The 20,265-nt window shown below is 32.4% G+C and overlaps 9 protein-coding genes across 9 annotated transcripts; 5 read left to right on the top strand and 4 right to left on the bottom strand.

Moving 5' to 3' along the window:
- Window positions 1-290: 290 nt before the first annotated feature.
- On the top strand, window positions 291-1,707 carry PHYBLDRAFT_61067 (hypothetical protein; the record flags this gene model as incomplete). The annotated part of the gene is made up of 5 exons (XM_018440742.1): window positions 291-455; window positions 597-707; window positions 1,011-1,140; window positions 1,231-1,268; window positions 1,354-1,707. The coding sequence occupies 5 exons, from the start codon at window positions 291-293 to the stop codon at window positions 1,705-1,707; spliced, it is 798 nt and encodes a 265-aa protein (XP_018292929.1).
- A 1,178-nt stretch (window positions 1,708-2,885) lies between these two features.
- Window positions 2,886-5,482, bottom strand: PHYBLDRAFT_61068 (C2H2-type zinc finger transcription factor; the record flags this gene model as incomplete). The annotated part of the gene is made up of 10 exons (XM_018440743.1): window positions 2,886-3,073; window positions 3,152-3,342; window positions 3,407-3,486; window positions 3,574-3,897; window positions 3,950-4,105; window positions 4,161-4,350; window positions 4,426-4,576; window positions 4,664-4,909; window positions 4,973-5,189; window positions 5,318-5,482. 10 exons carry the CDS (start codon window positions 5,480-5,482, stop codon window positions 2,886-2,888), a joined length of 1,908 nt encoding a protein of 635 aa, XP_018292928.1.
- Window positions 5,483-6,418: 936 nt separating this feature from the next.
- Window positions 6,419-8,089, top strand: PHYBLDRAFT_167224 (hypothetical protein; the record flags this gene model as incomplete). Its single annotated transcript, XM_018435604.1, has 4 exons — window positions 6,419-6,587; window positions 6,642-7,117; window positions 7,906-7,951; window positions 8,016-8,089. The coding sequence occupies 4 exons, from the start codon at window positions 6,419-6,421 to the stop codon at window positions 8,087-8,089; spliced, it is 765 nt and encodes a 254-aa protein (XP_018292927.1).
- A 2,417-nt stretch (window positions 8,090-10,506) lies between these two features.
- On the top strand, window positions 10,507-11,740 carry PHYBLDRAFT_144241 (hypothetical protein; the record flags this gene model as incomplete). The annotated part of the gene is made up of 5 exons (XM_018431176.1): window positions 10,507-10,571; window positions 10,647-10,926; window positions 10,985-11,251; window positions 11,321-11,521; window positions 11,582-11,740. The coding sequence occupies 5 exons, from the start codon at window positions 10,507-10,509 to the stop codon at window positions 11,738-11,740; spliced, it is 972 nt and encodes a 323-aa protein (XP_018292926.1).
- Window positions 11,741-12,318: 578 nt separating this feature from the next.
- PHYBLDRAFT_158533 (hypothetical protein) lies at window positions 12,319-13,005 on the bottom strand (the record flags this gene model as incomplete). Its single annotated transcript, XM_018433808.1, has 1 exon — window positions 12,319-13,005. A coding segment is annotated over exon 1 (259 nt), but the record flags the coding sequence as incomplete, so codon positions are not given.
- A 324-nt stretch (window positions 13,006-13,329) lies between these two features.
- Window positions 13,330-14,041, bottom strand: PHYBLDRAFT_158532 (hypothetical protein; the record flags this gene model as incomplete). The annotated part of the gene is made up of 1 exon (XM_018433807.1): window positions 13,330-14,041. A coding segment is annotated over exon 1 (240 nt), but the record flags the coding sequence as incomplete, so codon positions are not given.
- A 1,998-nt stretch (window positions 14,042-16,039) lies between these two features.
- On the top strand, window positions 16,040-16,339 carry PHYBLDRAFT_144239 (hypothetical protein; the record flags this gene model as incomplete). Its single annotated transcript, XM_018431175.1, has 2 exons — window positions 16,040-16,108; window positions 16,217-16,339. 2 exons carry the CDS (start codon window positions 16,040-16,042, stop codon window positions 16,337-16,339), a joined length of 192 nt encoding a protein of 63 aa, XP_018292923.1.
- Window positions 16,340-16,719: 380 nt separating this feature from the next.
- PHYBLDRAFT_167221 (hypothetical protein) lies at window positions 16,720-17,443 on the bottom strand (the record flags this gene model as incomplete). Its single annotated transcript, XM_018435603.1, has 2 exons — window positions 16,720-17,292; window positions 17,381-17,443. The coding sequence occupies 2 exons, from the start codon at window positions 17,441-17,443 to the stop codon at window positions 16,720-16,722; spliced, it is 636 nt and encodes a 211-aa protein (XP_018292922.1).
- A 1,677-nt stretch (window positions 17,444-19,120) lies between these two features.
- PHYBLDRAFT_61071 (hypothetical protein) lies at window positions 19,121-20,146 on the top strand (the record flags this gene model as incomplete). Its single annotated transcript, XM_018440744.1, has 4 exons — window positions 19,121-19,248; window positions 19,380-19,483; window positions 19,554-19,702; window positions 19,745-20,146. 4 exons carry the CDS (start codon window positions 19,121-19,123, stop codon window positions 20,144-20,146), a joined length of 783 nt encoding a protein of 260 aa, XP_018292921.1.
- Window positions 20,147-20,265: the final 119 nt, after the last annotated feature.

Here is a 20,265-nt window from a genome sequence, read left to right as displayed (position 1 = left end):
TAAAAGTTCAAAAAAAGCAAAAAAAGAGCAAAATTAATTAACAACTACGATTGGTCAGTTTTTGTTTGATACTACTTGCATGATAATATCATGCATCCCTTCTAGTTGCATTACACTTAAATAACAAACAACAATTTAAAGCATATATACTTGCTATAATTAAATACTAACATATATAAAAGTGAGAAATATATTACTCTTTTACTTATTATCTTAAAAAATTGTCACATACTTCAATAAATATACTCAAAAAATCAACTTTGGATGCATCTGCAGCTATCACTCAACGCATGTTGAAGATGATCAAGACGTTGTCTGACTCTAATGCCATTGCTTGTGAGGAAGATCATGACACATACAAAGATTTTGCAAATATATGCAAATTAAAGCTACAATCAGAGAAATTGATAGTTATGAAGGCCCAAGTCAAAATCAGCAAAGATGTTATGTATGAGGTAAAAATAAGATATAAAATAAAACAAGTGCAGACAAGAGTATGATGAGACTTTGTTTTATTAGAAGAAGTGAGAGAATCAGAAAAGAAATGCTGTTCTATTGCTATTAGTATTGTGCATTTATATAGACGCTGTATTTAGCTTGGTGATGATATGATGATATCATGTAATGTGTGTTTCTCTACTATTATCTTCTATGATTTAGCTCTTATGTTTTTAGTATTATTGACTAGAGTCTTAGTATTTGTCTTAGTATGTTCTTTACATAATTTTCTTGTATAAGGGAAGGTATATCTTTTAGTATTGTTACTAGTTGTTGGTAACTCAATGTACATATTTATTGAGTGTCTGCACTTTTTATTTAAATCTACGATTATGTTAGATACAACAAAAGAACGCTATTCTTTCAAAGGGCAAAACAAGACCAAGAAACTTGTAACTCAATAAGAAGGATTGAATTTTCTGCTTGCCTTGAATGAAAGCGGCTTCCTGGAAGAGTTTCCAATAAGCAAGAGCTCTTTTTATAAGCTGTATGATCTTGTAAAAAACCACGAGCTTTACCAACAATTGTCAGGATATTACTCAATCAATGTTAGACTACAAATTTCTATTGTTCTTGACCGATTAAGATCAAATGATAATTCTTTGTCAAGTGGCCATTTGGCAAAACGTTCTGGAATAGAAAGTAAGTGACTCAGGATAATAGTCTATGACTGTTTATCCGCATATACAAAAGCAAATTTATTCACCTGTTTTCTACAATAAAAACAACTAGAGGACTTTATCAAGAATATAACAACCAGATTCTTCAAAGTAATTTTCTCTTTGGAGCACTTTGTTTATTAGCCAACTGAATCTGAGAAAGCAGAGATAAAACAGGCAAATAAATATCCGTTAGGATTTCCAAACCTTGTTGGATTTCTTGATAAATGTTTATTTAAGCTGGCAAAAGCATCATTGTGGAAGCCAGAGCAGTTTTTTTGGTTGTAGATCCACTTACTGTGTAAACAGTGTCGCAGTATGTGGTCATAGATGTAAAATCCGATATATGTCACCTAGTTTCTTTGGATGTTTGTATGATATGCGTACTTTGTCTGAGTGTGAGCTTAGAAAATTCCTGGAGCAATTCTTTTTGGGTGATGAGTATGTGTTAGCAAACGCAGGGTACAAGACTATGAACTATATTGTTCCAATCAAAAAGAAGGCAAAGAACAGTGAACTCTCATTAGCAGATGAAGAGTTCACACTATGAATGAAATTGGTGTGGCCGCTACTAATAGTAGTGGATATGCCACTAATTTATTTTAATTAACCAATCAAATTGGATTTAGATTTTGATAAAAATATTAAAAAAGATGAAAAAGATAAAGTTATATTTAAGAGCAAAAAAACATAATAGAAACGTCTTTTTTTTACATATATATCATATAGAGAGTATAATATCTTGATTTATTTATATTTTATTTGAAATTGTAAAACTTTTCCTTGTCTCATTGTCAAGATTGTTGTATTTTGCCAATACCACTAATCAATGTGGCAGACCAACTAACTTTCCTACTAATTTACCAAAAGTGCGGGATTTAAATTGATTTTTTTATCTTTTATTTTGCTTTAATTTTTACTTCGCATTTTTTTTCCTTTTCATCACAAATGGACATCATCTTAAAAAATAATTTTAAGATAAAGGAGGTGAATCTCTATAGCTACTTTATACATCTACTTTGCATGACTTATTTTCTTTTAATTTTTCTTTAATTTAACTTGTTAGAATAAAAATATATTTGAATTATTGAGATGGAAACAAAGGTTCATTTTATTGTTCATGAGTATATTAAAGAAAGAAAAGATAAAATATGGGTATAATGGGGTATTTACAGTTTGATATGGCTTAATTTTCCAGCAGTACTTTTCATATCTTCATTAAATATATAATATGGAGCAACTACTTTATATTTCTTTGAGTCCATAGCGGTTTGGACTAAGCCAACTTGATTTTGGATATTATTTAGACTAATTACTACTAATCTTTGGTATATTGAAGTTGCATCTAGAGCTACAACTGGAATGTAATTGTCATAGTCAGCGGCTGAGTGATCATTCATAACACTTACTAACATGAGAAACTGCCTGCAGTTTTCATTATGAGGTGAGATGTTATGTGAGAAATAAAAAACAATAGACCCAATAAACCAGTGGGTTTTGCTAAGATTTAAATAGAGTAATTAAAAACTTCATTCTATAGAACATGTCTTTATGAAAAACTTACTTTTGGTATATGGCATAAAATTTTATGTAATGATTGCCTTGACAGAATTCTGATCTCTTTCTTCTGTACATCTCCAAACTATATATATGGCTACTAATTAAGGCGCGCGCTGCTATCTGGATTGTGTTCATGATATATTGTGAATTGGTTTGCTGTTAATTAGATCAGGCATAAAAGGTTAGTAAATCCTTGGTAATTGTGGATATGTTGATGAATTCTTGTATATAGGGTATAGTTTTGAATGGACTCCAGAGTTTATAGTCATAATTGTAGGGAGAGAGAGATGAAAGTTCCAGGAAGTCGTCCAGAGATGTCCTTGTAGATAAAATTGGATTCACCAATTCATCAAAATCTACCAAGCAGTTTATATAGCCACAGATTGCTAGTTGCTCCACCAAGTTGCTTGCGTTTTTTCAACTGAAGACCTTACTTTTGATCAACTTAGAATATCTGCCAATTGTTTGTTCCATGGATCTGGTACTGTACACCCTTAAATTATCCATCTTTCTTGTGATAAGACCAATATTAATAATATAATTGTTTACTGAAGAGAAGACTCTGACTGATAGATTTTTTTTTGTAATCTCAGAATCCAGAAACTGATGCCAAATGTTGAAATCTCTATTAAAAAAGAAAGTAAGCATTATTTTCAAATAATAAAGTTTTAAAGCTCATTTCAACTTACTTTTCTATTTCCACTATCATATTCTCATTTAAATTCCACTGCAAGCATATAGAGCAACCTTTTACCAGAGCCAGGAGTGCCTTTCGAGTTGTTTATCTTGTAAACAGAGAAACCAGAAGAGTGGAAACAACATACAAAAGGAAATCAATGTAATCGATTGCCCTTACGCCTTCTCTCTTGTCAATAATATTATCCCAACTGCCTTGGAAGGATACAGGTATGTTAGATCTAGAATACTGGATTTGTCTACCTGCCAGCTTAACATCACTTTCCTTCAGAGAGAAGGTATATCTCTCTTTCATGAAATGACTTCCGTCTTCACTCTTTGGCCAGTAAGCTTCCAATGATTCAGTGTTGGAAAGTACAGCTAGTTTATAGATAAGTTTGTCTATTCCATGGCCAAGTAAATACATCTCATTAAGTCTATAGAAGCAAGATCCACTAAAGGTAGGCAATTGGGCAAAAATGGTTGCCTCTTTAATACCAGTAGCCTATAAAATTTATATTAATATACAATTCTTTTTTTTGTTATAGTATACTTACTTTTTTATCTCTAACAAAGTTGTCCTTTGTTCTCAAAGTGGCACAAAGGCCCTGACAGTATTTCCCTTTACCATGGGAAGAGCTGATGCTTTCTATCTCGCATATCCGGCAACCTTTGTTGGATATGTGACCTGTGTGGTGACAAAATTGGGTAACCTATTTTTGCTCAAAATGATGAGTTGCTTCTCTCCTTAGTTTTTCTTTAACTCACTTGAGGAATATCATTAGAGGCCATGACCATGTGAACTTTGACTTTAATCTGCTCGCGATTGAACTTTTTGATGCTCAACCCATGTTTTCCTAAGCTACTTATTTCGTCTATAATAGACAATAAGAAAGAGTCAAGATCTTTGGGCTTTCCAGGTATAATCGCAAGTTGGGTGAGATATTTATCAGTATATCTTGACACAAAAAAAAGATAAGTCTAAGAAAACCCATGTATAAAAAATCTTTTTATGTTTTGCACTAATTATTACCTAATTTCAGGGTTATAGTTTAACACTATTACATGCATAATAGTCAATTGCTGTTTCGATTTTTTTTGGTTTACAAAATCATGAAGAAACAGAGCAATTGCTATGTCATCAGGGGAATCAAAGAGCTGCTGCTCTTTTAGAGTCTTGTACTCTTCACCATCAAAGTAATCAGATATTTCATTTGAAATAGATTATATGTTGACCCTGTATTGTAACTTTAATCTTGTCTCGTCATTACCAAGAAGTCTCACCAGTTGGTCACCAAGTGACATCATCTTCATGGTGTTTACTGGTACCAAAGAAGAATCACTGTCAATCTCCTTGTATCTGCGGGCCTTGCAAATGGAGCATTCTTCTTCATCTTTGGTGATATCAAAAAGTGAGCGGAGATTTATGCAAATATCATACTCATAAGACTTCAGATCAGTCTTGCTTTTGACAAGCATGTTGACAGGCCCGGCATACAAAAATTTTGGGTTGTATTCTAATGTTTGAACATTTTAGTTACCTTTCTAGAATATCTAAAGGAAATTCGAATTGAACATACCTTCTTTGAGCTTGTCATTATCACAAATGGCTGTGTTCATAAGATCTACAAGTAGACTATGCCGAGCTGTAGAAACTCCAAAATCAGTTACAAGATTGTTCAAGTAAATACTGAATAGCTCAGATGTTATAAAGATATTATTGGTAAAGATGTTGTCATTGTAGATATGCCCTTGGTCACCAGCTTCAAAGTTATAAGATGCTTCAAAGGTTCTTAACTGGAAAGGATCGAATGGAACTGTAACAGGCAATTAGGGTTATAAATATTTATGTTTGAAAAGTGTGTACTAAATTATTTCAAAGACATATCATCTTCTAGATTTGTTTGTGCTGAAGCAGATTGCACAACTGGTTCTTGTAAGTTCTCTTTAGCAACAGGAGCATTGAATGTTTTGTGAATACGCTTGTGATTGCAAAGTTGCTTGCTAGTAGGATAAGTCAAGCTACAGAAGTTGCATTCAAAAGAAGGCAAGTCAGTAGAACTTCTGATTCTTTTGTTTGAATAAGACATTGGTAAGGTTGAAAAAAGGGTAGTATATGAAAGTTAAAATAAAAAAAGAGGTATTTTAATCTTGAATGAGGTCGTGAGCTCCCTTTTTATATTTTTTTTCAGTTCATAAGCGTGGTTTGTTGATGTTGTAAATGAGTATCAATTACTGCTTACTTTGAGAGTAACACTGAAGGATAATATAATAGCCTCACGTATTTCACTTCGCCGGATATGTCTTTAAGATATTATTCTATGCGCAGATCATTATACCCATAATTGATTATTAGTTATCATGTATTAATTATCATTATCACAATAGCATAGAATATATAAGTACACATACATTATATCTATGGTATCGTTATATTTCATTTACATATCTCATTTATTATATGAATACTTAATTGAGAGACTACAACTACAATTGATAAACATTATGAAACATCACCCGAGTATCTGGTCGGGATACTAAAATATTATCAATAGTATAAATGATCTTCTTTACCAAAAATTTTGGATTGATATGACTTGAGAAGTATCAGAACAATTGATCTTTCTAGATTTTCCCAGAAGAATAATACTTTTGCAAGATAACTCATTGTAATAAAGTTTATTTAGGTATGTCCTAAAACATAAATCAGAAAACATATAAACTCTGTTATGCTCTCCTTTTATTTTGAAATAAGCAATCTATATAAGTTCTTATTGATTATTTTATCTATATTTTATTTGTTAATTTCTTGTTTTTGCTTCTTGTTTTGAAAGGAATATTTAATTTTCTATAGAAAGCAGAAAGAAACCGAACTTATAGCTTTAATCGTAAAGTCTGTATCAATTGGATGTTGAAGTTTAACAAATTTTATATGTTTATCCATCCCAACATATATTAGCTGTCTTTATTTTCATTATTTTTTATTTCTTCCTTTCTCTTTTATAATCTTTAAACATCTACTTAACATGAGTAGCCAATCGGACGTTAATGTGTTAAACACAATTAGAATTGTTATTCGTGAGGAATTGGCTGATATCCGCACTTCAGTTGCTAGAATCAATGAAAACGTTGCTAATCAACAACAGTTTATAAGACAGACTTTTAACGCAGACAGAACTAGTAACGCTCATAGAGGTAAGAATAATGGGTTTAGCAACTGTTTTGAATATTCATAAATTTTATTCAAAGATGTTGTTGAACAATCTGCAATCAAAAGACGAATGTCATACCTAGTAAGCCATTCTGATGACAGGAGCATAAGACATATACCTGCAACAATGAATGAGGCACATATGGGGTTCATACCTCGAAGAACAAATAAGACCCCAAGTGCCACTGCAAGAATCAATGCATTGATTAACTACCTCTGGAAAAAACAAAAAGGGACAGATGTAAATATATCAGCACTAGAGCAAAAGCTTATTTGCTTGCAGTTTCATATGTATACCAGACAATGTTGGTGTATAATAAAAGATGATGGTGTTGTGGAAGTAAACTGGGGAAAATTAAATTCCCAGAAAAAGTTGTACTACTCTTTGCGACTTGTGGAGTTAATTTTCAATAACTACAACTTCCCACTTTACGATTGTCAAGATCAATGGGCTGCTTCTCTTCTTTTACAGGAAGTAATGAAGGCTGAACGCCAAACAGAAAAAAGAAGAAAGGTTTGTATATAATTTGGAAAAGTCAAGTATCTTTATTTATTTGATTTTAAATATTATAGAAGAGAGCAGCTGGGCCAGTTTAGGACAATAGGTACAAACAGACTCATTTCAATATATAATGTAATGAAATTGCTAATTTCTCTGTTTCAAATAGTGCCAATGACAGTATCTCTGAAGAGGAGTCAATTGTGATCATGACACTATCAAGGAAACCAACACGCAGCAGATGTACTTAGAAAAGTAAAAAAAAAGCACGGGCCACAAGCCACATGATCATATTTGTGCACAGCAATAAAACATTTTACTCTGTTTCTTCTTTTTTTTCGTTCCTATCATCAGTAGCATTAGTTAATTCTAAACACTGTATTTATTTTTCTTATGTTTTCTATCACCCACATTCCAGCCAAGCAAAAGGATACCAATAAAAGTTGAAATCTTGTAGGAATAATTTGAATTGTTCACTTTTGTAATAACTCATTCGATCTGGATCTAAAAAAAAAAGAAATAAATTTAAACTAATGGAAGCAGACTCTAGATACGACTTTGCAATTAACAATAAGAAAGAATTCAAGATGCATCATAACTGAAAAAGGTATTCTATATATACATTTGAATAGGACTTGGTCATTTATCTTTTTTTTTGAATAATCAAAAATAGTTATGAGCAATCTCTATTCTGATACAGCAATAACCAGCCTTTAATCTGATGTGTAAACTCAGGTAAATATTTTTGTACAAAGGAAAAGAACTCTTTTAAATATACTAATAATTATATAGCTTTTCAATAGTATTTTTTTGAAGTTTATGTACTTTATTTACAATATCAATCGAAAGGTAATTAACAGAATTGAACTTTTTTACATTATATGTATGCTAATATTATTATTATTTTGTTTAGTTTTGAGAATTTTTAAGTTGCTTTCCTGTGAACTATTGACTTTTTGTGGTGGTTTACTGTTTTTGATTGACTGAAGATAAATATATTGAAAAGGGTTTCTTTTTAAAGCTACAAATGCTAACTATTGTTATTATTACTTGATAGAAAAAATACTGATTTATAAGAAACATGCTTTTATATTATGTTTGTTGAAGTTATGTAAGTTATTAGTGCTATTATATTTCTTTATTTTTGCTATTGTTTCGTGGTATTGAGTGTTAAACAATGTTATTGCATAGTTTAAGCCAGCAATATTGCTCCACCTATTCTGTAAAATAATTGTTCCGAATGCTAGCTCGTTTCACCTCATTGTCAAGGATATTGCATATATCCTAGCAATCTGTTTTCTGGACGCGAAACAAAATAGAAAAACCCAAAAAAAAACACTGTATACGCCTACCAATAGTTTCTTACAAAAAGTGAAAATAAGCAATGTCACCAATGCTGCTATTTTAAATAAAAAAAACCTACTATATAAAATTATTTTTTTTAATAAAAAAAACTATATTGCTGTTTTCTTTTTTATAAAAAAAACCACATCATAATTTTCTTTTTTGTTAAAAAAATACATCACAATATGGTGGATATCAACGTTAAACTGGCAAATGCTATGCTGTTTTTTAGCACAAAACCATATTAATTGGTTACACTGCAAAAGACAACCGATTTAAGTAGCTTAATTTTTGTTTAAATCCTCCAAAAATCGGTGGTTTATGTTCAATTATAGTTCGGTATTTGTTACAAAAATTGGTTCATTTAGTTAACCAAATGATGAGATTATAGATACTAAAATCAATAGATAAATTGAGAGTTATAATTCCCCCTTTTCTTGAAATGTTATAATTGTCTGTAATTCTGGTTATATATTCACCCATAACTTCAAACCGTACCTAAACCCTACTTGTTATGGAATTGGCTTTGAACTCTCTACCTCTTAAAAATTTTTATTTGCTTTAATTACATGATATTATTGGATAGACCTCACTAAAATCGACCTAGAATCAGTCTGAAATCTGACAGGAACCAGCATTCAAATGAATGATTGTAAAAAAAAACTTAAATAGATCTTGTTGACATCATCAAGAGATGACGCATTTGAAATAGAATCTCATGGAAAAAATGGTTTTTATTGATTTTTGAATGGTTGGAAAATATATTTAACTATTTAATATGGACCACTAATACTTCTTTAAAAGTGTGTATCCGAATAGTACGACTTGTATACATGTTATACTTTCATTTATTGGACGGCTTGAATACATTGGATGACCTAACTTATACTATACTTCCCTACCTTATCGGTTTCATGTATTCGGCGCGTTTTTTGGTTTTACACTTCTTTAACTGAAAATGAAATCCTTGGTATTTTCTTGGAGAATACGTTTGTTTGGAACTACATTAGCTTAGAGCAAAAAAAGATACAGAAGTATTAATATAGGTTTCTTTATGAAATAAAATGAAATAACATACTTACTAGATCATTTATGGGGGTTCATAACAAATCTCGCGATAGAATAAAAATCCGTTTGATTGATATTTTCTTTTAAATAAAAAGCAAGAAATAAAATAAACAACTTTATTAATATGTACGCTTTGATTGTAAAGACACTTGAATTACTTACATATTATAGACACGCGTTTGCAAAAGGGGGCAAACCAGTATGACTTGAAAAAAAGGCGTGACATATTTATCTGAGAAGAAGAATTGATAAGTTACATTATTTAAGTTGAGTTATATATATATTACCTTTTCATAGACTGAAAATACCAGAAAGTATATAGTGTCAAGAGCAAAACATCTTTTATTACAAAATGGGTAGAAGCCCTATCATTTTAAAAATAAAAGATATTTAGTCAGCAAGGTGTTTCATTTTGGTTAGGAGATTGTTTATTACCTGTGCTGTTTTGAATGCTTGTTGAGTGTATTGTTTATCTAATATATATTAAGATGATTCTAAAAGCCAAAAGTATTAATAAAAGTTGAGATCTTAAGAGTAAGCTTACCAAGACATATAAAAAGAGACAAAATGAGAAGAGCAGGTTAAAGAAAGAGAAAATAAAAAAGAGGGGCGCGGTTATTCTATTAAATACGAATTCGGGGTTTTTTTTTAAAAATAAATAAATCAAAAAATAATTTTTGTCTGTAACTTAGAATTGAAAGAAAACGCAGTTGCACTATGCCAGCAGCTAATACATATGAAAAACAGAGTATAGTATAAAATCATATTATTCAAATACTAATACATAATATAAGAATAAAACATGGATTGAAAATTAAATTAAAGAAACACATAAAATACTCACAACAAGAGTGGAAACATTCAAAGCTGTTCTTGTTACGTAATAGATCATGGTGTTCTCTGAGAAAGAATAAAACTTAAAGCCCAAATTAAACATAATATAAATAGACCCTTTGGATTTAAAAAAAAACAAGCTATTCTTATTATTCACAATGTCAAGAAATCTCAATAACAATTCAGTTAACAATGCTTTTGGTGAAGAACCTTCTGTGGGAAGGTAGATTAAAACCAGGCAGTCTTCAATTTTCTTATATTAATTTTATTTTCGTTTTTTATAAAAATCAAAAAAAAGCCCACCAAGAAATACCAATGATATAAGGACGATAATGTTGCAACACTCACAGGGAACAGTGAGCAATCAAAGACCACTAGCACCAAAGAGAGCTCGGTTGAATCTTGAAGGTGATTCGTCGGGTAGAACTCGTAACATCCATGATGTGTACGAGAAACTTGATACCATGAATGGTGTCTTAAACACTGTTTTGAAGAACACATCTTCTGAGAAAGCCGAAGCCACTGCTAGTAATGCAGTTGAGCAAGACATGTCGCCTGGACGTCAACCAACATTGGATGTAAGTAATCATAATATGTTTTTATGTAGATAGAATTTAATATACATTTATATTATAGCAATTGTTGCGCGATTATTTGAGTGAAGAGAAATTGTATGACCAATACAATACCAATGAAAATAAAAACAGTGAGGGAAACAGACTCGTTCTGAAGTCTGTTACCGATTACCTTCGTCGTCAAGAAGAGGGGAAAAAGGTGGACTTGCCAACTCTTCGAACTAAGATTGTGCGGCACATTGGCAACAGAAAGTTGCAAGAAAAAAAAACAGGAGAAAAGAAGCAGGAAGAGAATCGACGGGCCTGTCTTCGTCAGCGACGTGTAAAGGTAAAAAACACACGCACACAATATACTAGATGTGATATTAAATTAGAAATATTATATATTTATATATAGTCGTGTGAAAGAAGACAATCTGCCTTGAAAGCCAATCGGGCACACTTTGTGAACAGCTTTGGAGAGAATGTTGACAGTATTCTCCATGCTGATTACATGTCAGACCTTGAGAGTGATGACGAAAGAGAAGAAGAGGAACAGGATTCGTCCTCAGAAAAGAGTTTTTTTTGGAGATTCCGCCCAAGCTGGAGAAGCGAAGAGGTATAGTACAAAAAACTATTTTTTTGGATGGTGTGTAATAATACTTACATTGACATATAGGGAGATAGGTTCGTTGATGAACTTGATGCGGATTATGAGGCAGCTCATGATAAGAAAAATAATACCCGTCCATTCGAGCATAAATTTAAAGGAATAAGAGATAAGCAGCTTAGTAAGACCAAGGCAAACAAGCTGCCATCATGGTCAAAGAAACAATAAGACAATAAATCAAACATTTTCTAATAAATTGATAAAAGAGTGCAAAGTGGTATTTTATTAATATTATTTAAGCTTCTATTTTTTGGGGTAAAGGGATTACTAAACGTTTAAATTCACTAGTTATAGTAAACCTATATTTAGCAATTGCGATTGGTGAATATAAACGATGTACTGGAATAATACATTCATAATTAAGTACAGAAGAAGGTTCATTCCAGAGCTCAATGCCTTCATTTAACATTGGCTGGTAACTCCCCGAAGAATAACTAGAGTACCACTCAACAAACGCAAAAGTATGGGTGATGACAGTTTCGTTGATGGTTATCAAATGTTGAAATAAATACAGTATACGGCCAGGAAACGCTGCTTTATCTTCACTGTTATTCTCAAGATAATAGGCGCGGAAATAAGATCCAGAAGAGTATTCCTGTCCAAGAAGAGATATCCGTTTCATTTTCTCAATTCGGTTATTGACAAAAATCTGGTTAGACTCGCAGTTTGAATAATGGCCAAAAAGATCGTGACTGCCATACGCGTGTCTGTAAAACTCCAGTAAACATTCATAATGTCCCTTGCACATTGTAATCCTTTGGTCGAGTTTAATCGGAAACACTGAAGGGGGCAACGGCTCACAACCCAAAGCAGAATGACGAGGGTTTAACGAATATTCAACAAAGTCAGACAGAGAAAAGGTACTGGCAGTAGAAGATGGATGCAATGCTGCTAATTGATCTTGACTATTTGAAATGCGATGCAGAAAGTCAATTGCGAACTGGGGAAGATGGTTGACGAAAGATTGTATGAAGCTGCCAATGTATGTTCTCTCCAAAAATCTCTTCATCATTGTTGATTCGAAGCCGCCTTTTTGATTTGTTTCGATATTCTTCAACAAACCATTGTATCTCTCGAAACTGAATAACCAGAAAGCATAAATTGGCCCAAAGTCATGAACACACTCGCCAAGATGAAGATGTAGATGCATATTCGGTGTCACGGCCGATTTTCCATACAGTGTCTGAAATCTTGTACAAAACAATTGGAGTTTACTGTGGGCTTCGTCTATTTCTTTGTCATTGATCGAAGGTTTTGTGAGTAAGCGGCATGCGTCAACAAACAAAATCCAGTTTTCGAGATTCTTGGCTGGGAGCACATGCTTCAGAACAAATGGAGAGTATATGACGCACCACGACTTCCACTCGTCAGCTTTCATGAACGAAAACCCATCGGCAATCTTCTTTGTTATACGCGCATATCCACAAGGTACAACAATACCATTGGCAAGCTCTTGCATAGTTAACTGATTCTTTTCATTGATGTAGTTACACTCGCGCCATATCTGAATCATTCGCTTTGCAGTTCCAAGATAGAGGTTATGCATCGGGTCTATAACTGTAAAGCGGACTGGGTCAAAGTAAGATAACCGATGAAGCTCTGACCACCGAGTGCCGTTTTCTTTTTCTAGGCGTGTTCGCTCAGTATTGTTCAATGCATTTGCCCAGCTGACAGCGTGTTCCAGATTCATTGTCTTCGTGCGTCTCACCCAATTGCTATACTTGAATCCAGAGTAGTCAAGCTTGCTGGTCTTCTTTATAGTCGTGAATTGTCGTTGACATTTGTGACAGGCGCATGTGCTCATGTGGCCAGTAAATCCAGAGGTTTTGCGAGCGGCAGGGATATCACAGGCAACACACATCAATGCAGCACGAACAACAATCTTTCTATTTTGTGAGTCTGTCATTTCTACACCAATGTACATCTCCAACAATTCGTCAACGAGCGGCTTCAAGTAATGATTCATGCTGTCAGTGCTTGCTTCCTTCGGCCCAGGCATCATACCAACAAGAATGACATTTTCAGACTTAAGGCGTTCACTCCGTGGGAGATTGTTGATAGAGAGATATATCGCACCACTGGAATGTGTTCGTCCATCAAATGGCTGAAACCAATCGATATTCAGAGTCAACATTAAAGATCGGCTATCATCAACAAACCGTCTGCCATTGATGTCTTTAATATCACTCCAAACTGCACCATCGAAAATGTCAAGTTTGGTGTTTTCAATTATTTGACGACTTCTCCACAAATTGATCTTGGACACGAAATCTGGCTTGGAGAATTTTTGTTGCAAGGCGTACTTCAGAGAGTTGAATGGATATACCATTGCTGGAAGAGAACGATTTCCGGTTGACACTTTAAAGAGATTGTTGTTGCAAATGGCGGATTGAGAGAATTTCTTAAATGTACAGACTCTTTGACTTGTTTCCGGAGGATAAATCGAATGACATTGTGAGCATGCAATGTATACTGTCATTCCGTCTGTTGCCATGTTAAATCCTGTCTTATGCTTCAAGCTATTGATCGTCATTGGAAGGGCGCCAGACATATCACAGAGAGACAGTAGAGTATTACAAAATTCAATGAGAATCGATCCACCGCTTTCCACCAAAAAGATCAAGTGAAATATGACAATGAATACTGCAACAAAGCGGATATACAAGGGCATGTTATCAAAAGACGAAGGACGAACTATGAAGACAAAGGTTAAGTTAGTTTAAATTAATATATTGATTAATTGTCTATACCGTATTAATTCATACCTGATTCTACTATCGAGGTCCCACTGGTCTCATCAAAGTTTTCTTCTTGTTCAAAATCAAAACCGGTATCGCCTTCTTCAATCTCATCGCCATCAACCACAAATGCTCCTGTAATTGTATCTTCGGCAGTAAAGATGGACTCTTCTTGGGACAAAGGTAAGTCAACTGGAAAGGAATAATTGTTGTAAAGATGTAGAAATAAAAATATAATTACAATTATAATCATATAAAAAATAAAAAATAAAAAATATATATATCAGTTTCAATTATTATTTTGTTCATTTATTTTATTTTATTTTCTTACCTTCTTGATCAAATTCAATGTTTTGTTCTTCATTTTCGTCTTCATATTCGCCTTCGCCTTCGTTCTCGTAATCATAATCATTGTCATTGTCACTGTCAATACTATCTACTTCCATGTCGTCAAAATGTTCTTCAGGAACATCTATTTTATGAATTAATTTATATTAATTTTACATGTACAGCTCGAGTTATTCTTGTTATTTACCCATTGCATCGTCTTTGGCAACAGGCACTATATGTTTCTCATAGTGTCGTTGTGCATTTTGTCTTTTCTGTTTCTTTCCACAGCTATCCAACTTTGTACAGTCTGGACATTTGCAGATAACATAACTGTCTTTCTTTTGATTATTGGACATGTCGATTGTTTTAAATTATAAAAAAAATTATATAGATTTTAAGAGATCTTGATCAAGGTCTTTATATACCAAAAAAAAAATTATAAATAGATAAAATACTGCTCCATGCCATGACTATAGTATGCCAAGTAATTCTTTGATACATCTACCGCACATATCATCATAATTATACTCATATATTGTTAAGTCATTAACCAAGTCAAATACTGCGCACATTACTAAAAGTGTACGCAATTTTTTTTAAAAGTCTTTTTTTAGAATTATAATATTTGATATGACGATGATTCGACCATGACGAAAAATAATCCAAAAATGGAACATTCGCCTCTCACAACATGTGAAATAAAAAAATCTGATATTTTAGTTCCATATATCAAAGGGAAAAATCACGCAAAAATATTGCCACAGTAAAAATGAAATCACAACCTTTTGTCTCGTTCCCTTGAAATATATGGATTAAATATTTGTTTTTATATTCACATTTATAATACATAAAAAATATTTAAATGATTTATTTTGAAATAGAAAAAGTGAAACCTTAAGAATATATATAATTTTTATTAAATATTATATTAACTTTTGTATAAGTGTTTTTTCAATGTAATTTAGAATTATATCAAAAGTGTATAATATAAAAAAAAACCCAATTTTGTAATTTTATGGCCAAAAAAATGATGGTAGTGTGATTTTACAGCTAAAAAAGAGCGATCTGAAATCACAACAGAAAAAAATAGAAATTATTTGAAAAAATTAAAAATCGAAAATTGTAGTAAAATTTTTGCAGGTTTTCAGGAACTAAAATCAGCGGTCTTTTGCAGTGTTACATTTCCACTATGTTTTATGATAGGGGAGCCACTAAGATCTGTTTCAAAACCACTAACCAAAGTTGGTGTGGCAAAACTACATTGATTGGTAACTAACATAGCTCATTTACCACTAATCTACCCTGCTAAAGCATAGTGTGATTGACCATCAAATCACCAAAACATTAGTAGGACTGCCACAGCAATTTCTTTCATAGTGTCAATACCAAGATCTTAAGCATGCAAGTAAAAATTAAAAACGAATTTGGAATCTTGAAAGAGAGATTCTACTCTCTCAAATCAATCCCTGTAAGAATAAAAGGAAAGGAAAGTGTTGTAAAGATTAATGCATAGATTTGGGTTTGCGTAGCCTTGAACAATTTCCTGATGTGTCTAGATGACAACAAATGATCTCAGAAAGCCAAGTGTCGATGGGAAGATATAGAGAAAGCTGAAGTTGAATGCCTGCAGAAGACAGGATATTCAGAGGAGTCTGATGTAGTAGATGGATCTCAGAATATAGACGTAAATACAAAGTAGATCCAGACACAACGTGTTGTTATGTCAAAAGAAAAGAATACATCTTCTTTAATAAAGAAAATAAACTTTGATCATTCTAAATGGATTAAAAAAAACAGAAGTATTAGCTTTTATATCTATTAGATAAATCTCACTTTTTGGCATTTGACAACTGTTATTAAATAGATATTTCAATATTATTTATGTTCTCTTTCTTTAATATTTTATTATCAAACTATTTTGAAGATGTAAGTAGAAGATCAATTTTGTCTGCTTTAATAATAGTATTTTTATATAGTCTACATGCCTTTACATTTTTTTAAATGAAATAACATTAGTTCTAAGAATTTGTATATATATATAAATTAAACGCATAGTATAAATAGAAGAAATACAATTTATTAATTGATGTATTGGTTATACATCTCTTCTAATTCATTCTTAGTCTTCTCCTCAGACCAGTCAAATGTTTTTGCCATAAGGATCACTCCTTTTACCCACTGCTTGCATTGAAGCTCTTTTTGCAGCTTCTCCTTCTGGTTCTTGAGCTCTTCCTCGTACTTTGATTCTAAGAGCAATATCTGAGTATCATTGAACTCTTTTATATGATGCCCAATATCCTTTATGCTCTTGACTGATCTTTTTGCCGTGTTCTTCACAATCTTGCCAAAGAATTTAGGCCGTCTTTTGTCACTGTACGCACTGGTGTCAGAGTGCTTGAAGGTGCTGCTTTCACTGTTGCTTTGAACAATGACCTCTCTCTGAGAACTGATCTCATTGCTGACATCAGCTTCCTGTTCTTCTTGGTCCTTGCAGCTTTCACTGCTCTCACTGGCTTTGTCATCTCCATCGTTTTCACCATCTTCACCATCCTCACCCTTGCTTATAACTTGAGCTTTGTTTAAGTCCAATGACATTGTTGTATTATATACAGCAGGTGACTTTGTCTTACTTTTACCAAGTACTTCTCTCATCTAAGTGAAGTTTGGGCATATATCATTAAGATATACTTTTAAAAGGTAATTTAAATTATTTAGATGTTTGTTTTAATTTATATGTAACAATATTCATATCTTCAAGTTTATCTTTTTCATGTTGAGACATTTCTTCTTTACCAATTCTCATTGTGTTGTCTTTGTGGTATTTCAGGTACGAAACAATAGAAAAATAAAATATTTGATAATAGAGACATATAGAAATACTTTGAGACTGTATATAAGTTGTCTTTATTCATAAATAAAAAGTGTCCCTTTTTATAAGAAAACACAATCTGCTCTTGTCATTACTTCTTAGTTTCTTAAGGATTTCTTCCTTTACTATATTTGGTTATTAGAGTGTATTTACTGCTTAACTAGTGTTGGTGTTACAATTATGACATCATGTCATAAATCGTACTTCTTTAGCTCTTAGCTATTCTTTTCTCTTTTATACTAGAGCTTTAGGACTTCCTACTAAATTAGCTCCATATCGATCTGACACAGTTTACCCAGCAGTATGATATAATTATCTTAACAATCTTTAAGATATTATCTACAGTACTAACTGTAATAATTATTGGGCTGATTACTTAATCGTTTATATATATTTTATACTGACAAGATGATAACTACTACGCTATCCCAATATGAATATGTTCTTATATGTGATAAATCCAACATCCGAGTGTCTGGATCACCACAGTCTTCCCAGGCTTTGAATGCAATAGGATATTGCTTGTTGATCAGATACATCAGTTTGTTTTTTATTTGAGAGCTGGTGCGCTTCACACCCTACTTGTCAAAATACTGGTAGCTGTTGTTGATCACTCTGATCTTGCTGACCTTGACCTTTTTCCTGTTCTTGAAGCCACCAAGATACTTTCTCAGATTGTCTGCATTGTCTTTCAGCAGAAAGTACTGCAAACAATCAATCAATGACAACTGATATTTACCACCTCTGGCTTCATTCAGGAATGTGACTGATTGTTATCTTCCTGATGAGAAACGAACTCAATAGTGCTTGGAGTGGACATACTTTTATTATAATGGTTTAATGTAAGGTACAGGCAATACAAGAGGATACTTTTTTTTTTAAAAAAAAAGAGACAAAACAAATGGAGTTAAAGTGAAGGCAGATGAGTATTGATTATTATTTATAACTTTATGAGAGTAATATATGCTAACAAGCTATTTTAGCTAAAATATTATACCTGTAATAAATGAGTTTATAAAAAAAGTTGTATAAATAATTAGATTATGAGATAGAGAGAGTTTCAAGCTCATGAAAAATGATTTTTATTGATGAGAACTGTTAAGAGTTCATGTACTGATTGGAAGAACTTTTAGAGACAAGGAATATTATTTGCATATGTATGCTTTGATGATATGCAGATACAGATTCAAGCAGTGAAAGATTCGGAAGAGTTATAATTGGATAATATAAGTAAATTTGTCTTTATGCACAACAAAACAGACTTCTTTATGTTGATGTATTTGAATATGAAGCATTGACTATGCTTACTGACAGTGATGATATTATGAGCATAGCATTATCTAATATGTATTTTGAACTAATTTTCAACTTTTTTAAAAAAAGATGTGGACAGTCATAATTAAAGCTGATTTGCTAAGCTTAAGATAGACTTGTGTTACTCTTTTTTTGCCCTTTTTTAAACTTTTAATCTGTCTACACCAACTGTTTTGCCCATCTTTCTCATTTCTTTCTCTTTAAAATACATATTATTTTTCAATATGCCTAGAATAAGTGACAGAAAATCAATTTTGATTTGTCTTAAAAAGAGAATTTATACTAAGCTGGTTCAACATGTTGTCTGCAATAAACTTTCAATGGAGAATATTATCAGAAACATTCCAGAAATTTTTATTTTTCAGCTGGTGTCAGAACAAAGATATCTTAGCCCACAATCAGACATTATCAGAGTACCTAGTCAAGTAGATTGTCTCTTATTTGAATTGGATAATAACAGATTTATACAAGAACTTAGAATGAACAGAGACTCTTTCTTTGTTATCTTGGGAAAGATTCAAGATCATCAACTATTCAAAAACATCAATGGGTAAAGACAGAAACATTTAATAATCCAAATGATAGTGACTCTAAAAAGACTGGGAAGATTTGGCACTGATGCTTCTGTAGGTTATGTTGCAAAGTCTCTTGGCGTCAGTTGTATGTATAATCTATTTGTACGTTTTTGAGTTTCTATATACCAAATAATAAAACAACAATGCTTTTTTAGTAGAATCAGTAGTTAAATACACCCGCAGATTCATTGCTGGTATTCACTCAATTGAAAGTCCCACTGTGTTTTGGCCAGATGAAAACAAACCTGTGTGTATTAGCCAGCAAATTGAAAAGCAAACAGACTTCACTTTGTGTATTGAACTTGTTAATGATATCTTGATTTGCTTGGAATACAAGCCAAACTAGGGTGACAAGAATTTTTATAGCCATAAATCCATTTACTGTCTTTCAGCAATGATTGTTTGTGATAAAAAAAAAAGAATCTGCCATTGCTTTACTGGATGGCCAGAGTTTTCTCATATTGCCAGAGCCTACGCCAGCAGTCAACTTGCTTTGTCTCTAAAAACTCACTTCTCTAAAGACCAGTACTTGCTAGGAAATCCGGCCTATACATCATCAATGGAAGTAGTTTCTGAGTACAAGAAGCCCTCCAATGATACACTCTCAGCTAACAATGTACTTTTTAACCAACTGCATACCAACTTATATGTCCAAATAGAGCATTGCATTATTATTCTCAAGTCAAGATTTGAATCGTTGAAAGATCTCCATACAAGTGTCCATGACAAATACAGTCTCCTTAATTAAATAAAAGAAAATTTTAGCTTCTGCCAAAGTGAAAAAATAACATCCTTAACTCTCTCTTCATTGCTTGTCTACTTTTCCTTAAGAAACCACTTTCAAAATTATTGGAATAAGAATATATA

This window comes from Phycomyces blakesleeanus (genome assembly GCF_001638985.1).
Source record: "Phycomyces blakesleeanus NRRL 1555(-) unplaced genomic scaffold PHYBLscaffold_8, whole genome shotgun sequence".
In the NCBI taxonomy this organism is placed as follows: domain Eukaryota; kingdom Fungi; phylum Mucoromycota; class Mucoromycetes; order Mucorales; family Phycomycetaceae; genus Phycomyces; species Phycomyces blakesleeanus.
The sequence above is the reverse complement of the archived record's forward strand: the minus strand, read 5'-3'. Positions and strand labels throughout refer to the sequence as shown.